At 39.0% G+C, this 1,601-nt stretch overlaps 1 protein-coding gene across 2 annotated transcripts; it reads right to left on the bottom strand.

The window, feature by feature from the left end:
• Nucleotides 1-142: 142 nt before the first annotated feature.
• On the bottom strand, nt 143-1,287 carry LOC108254223. Of its 2 annotated transcripts, none has more exons than XM_017449226.2 (2): nt 496-1,287; nt 143-360 (listed from the first exon to the last, which is right to left on the bottom strand). In XM_017449226.2, the coding sequence occupies exons 1-2, from the start codon at nt 886-888 to the stop codon at nt 169-171; spliced, it is 585 nt and encodes a 194-aa protein (XP_017304715.1). In that variant the 5' UTR covers nt 889-1,287; the 3' UTR covers nt 143-168. The 2 variants fall into 2 exon arrangements, with proteins under 2 accessions (XP_017304715.1, XP_026688768.1); XM_026832967.1 differs by having other exon boundaries at nt 143-464; nt 600-1,287.
• Nucleotides 1,288-1,601: the final 314 nt, after the last annotated feature.

Here is a 1,601-nt window from a genome sequence, read left to right as displayed (position 1 = left end):
TGAGTTACGATCTCCTCAAGTCTGTTTCCAAAACAAAATTTGGAAAATGAACACTAGAATTTCAATTCAGAAAAAAAAGATCAATATCCTAACATCATTCACCATTTTATCAACAATCATACCATTTGAGTCAGCTTCAACATTTTGGAGAAAATAATGGGCACAGATTCACTGAAAATTCCCAGCCAAGTAAAGGATACATTCATAAATGAGATGCAAAACAAAACAGATACAAACATAAATAAAAGTGCACAGATAGAGTGAAACTTGGCGAGTAGATGTTGCAGACTCAGTTCCCAGGCTTGGATCAGCAGAATCTAAATCCTGACTTGAAGAAGTAGCATTCAAATGTGAACACAGATCAGCATTGTCTAGATCCGTGTTTGAGCCAGACATATTAACATCTGAGCTTAGCTTTATGTTACCTAATGGAAGATTTTGTTCAGAATTTTTAGAAGATTGAGTTGAAGAAGTAGCATTCAAATGTGAACACAGATCAGCATTGTCTAGATCCGTGTTTGAACCAGACATATTAACATCTGAGCTTAGCTTCATGTTACCTAATTGAAGATTTTGTTCAGAATTTTTAGAAGATTGACTTGGATCAGCAGAATTTATATCTTTATTTAAATCAGCAGAATTGGGAAGATCTTCAAACCTAACAATATCTCCGAGTATATCCGTAGCGTCTGATTTTAGGTTTCGATCAGCATAGCTTGAATCGGCAGAATCTTCGTTTGTATTTTGACTAAAATCCTCACACTCTAACGCAAAGCTTACCTCAGAAGGTAATTGATTTCGCTCATCTTTGATAAAACAGACGTGTTTTGGATCACCATTGGTTTTCAGATCAGAATATACAGTGTTGCCAATCGGAGAACTTGACATGGAATCTGAACTTGAGTCAGCACAAAGAAGCTCGTCATATTCTAGGTCAAATCTCGAGGCTTCAGACGGGTTCGTGTATAATTCAGACTTAGTATCGGGCTTTGAATCAGCAGGGAATGTACTCGGTTGAGTTGAGAGAGCTGCTTTATGTGTTGATTCAGCATTAGAACCAAGTACTAATTTAGTGGAAGAGGAACTTGAATCAGCAGCATTCAATTGAGCGGGGATAGAGTTGGCACTAGTAGTTGATTCAGATGGATCAGCAGGAGTAATTGATTCAGCAGCTAGTGGAAGTCTAGTGGAAGAGGAAGGAGCAGGGCTACAGGCATAATGTCATCCCGGGTGAGACTGAGGGCCGTTCACACGGTCCACCTGACAAATCAAACGAAAATATTACATTACATTGAAATGGGTCTTTTCTGACAAAATTTCCTGTGTGCAGACTCCAGTATTGTAGGACTATTGCCATTTGCACCCCCAAACATAAATATTACTTATTATACACTGCCTCGTGGTATAGTGGTCAAGACGATCGCCTGGTACAAACAGGAGGGCCCCGGGGGGGGTTCAATACCACAGCCTAGGCGAGTGCGGAAATTTGTCCTCAAAATAATTAGAGAATTTTTCATTAACCCTAAATCTCAAAATAACTTCAGAATTGAGCACAACCAACAGTAATAACCTACTTGCTGGAGTAAAGGCTTTCATCGATA

Source organism: Diaphorina citri, unplaced genomic scaffold, assembly GCF_000475195.1.
Source record: "Diaphorina citri unplaced genomic scaffold, Diaci psyllid genome assembly version 1.1 scaffold22399, whole genome shotgun sequence".
Taxonomy (NCBI): domain Eukaryota; kingdom Metazoa; phylum Arthropoda; class Insecta; order Hemiptera; family Psyllidae; genus Diaphorina; species Diaphorina citri.
Note: the sequence above shows the minus strand (reverse complement) of the source record. Positions and strands in the feature narration are given on the sequence as shown.

Coding starts and splice junctions, on each gene's coding strand:
- LOC108254223 (XM_017449226.2), bottom strand. CDS start 888: ATGTCAAGTTCTCCGATTGGCAACACTGTATATTCTGATCTGAAAACC. Junction 361..495: donor CGGATCTAGACAATGCTGAT/CTGTGTTCACAT, acceptor GACAATGCTGAT/CTGTGTTCACATTTGAATGC.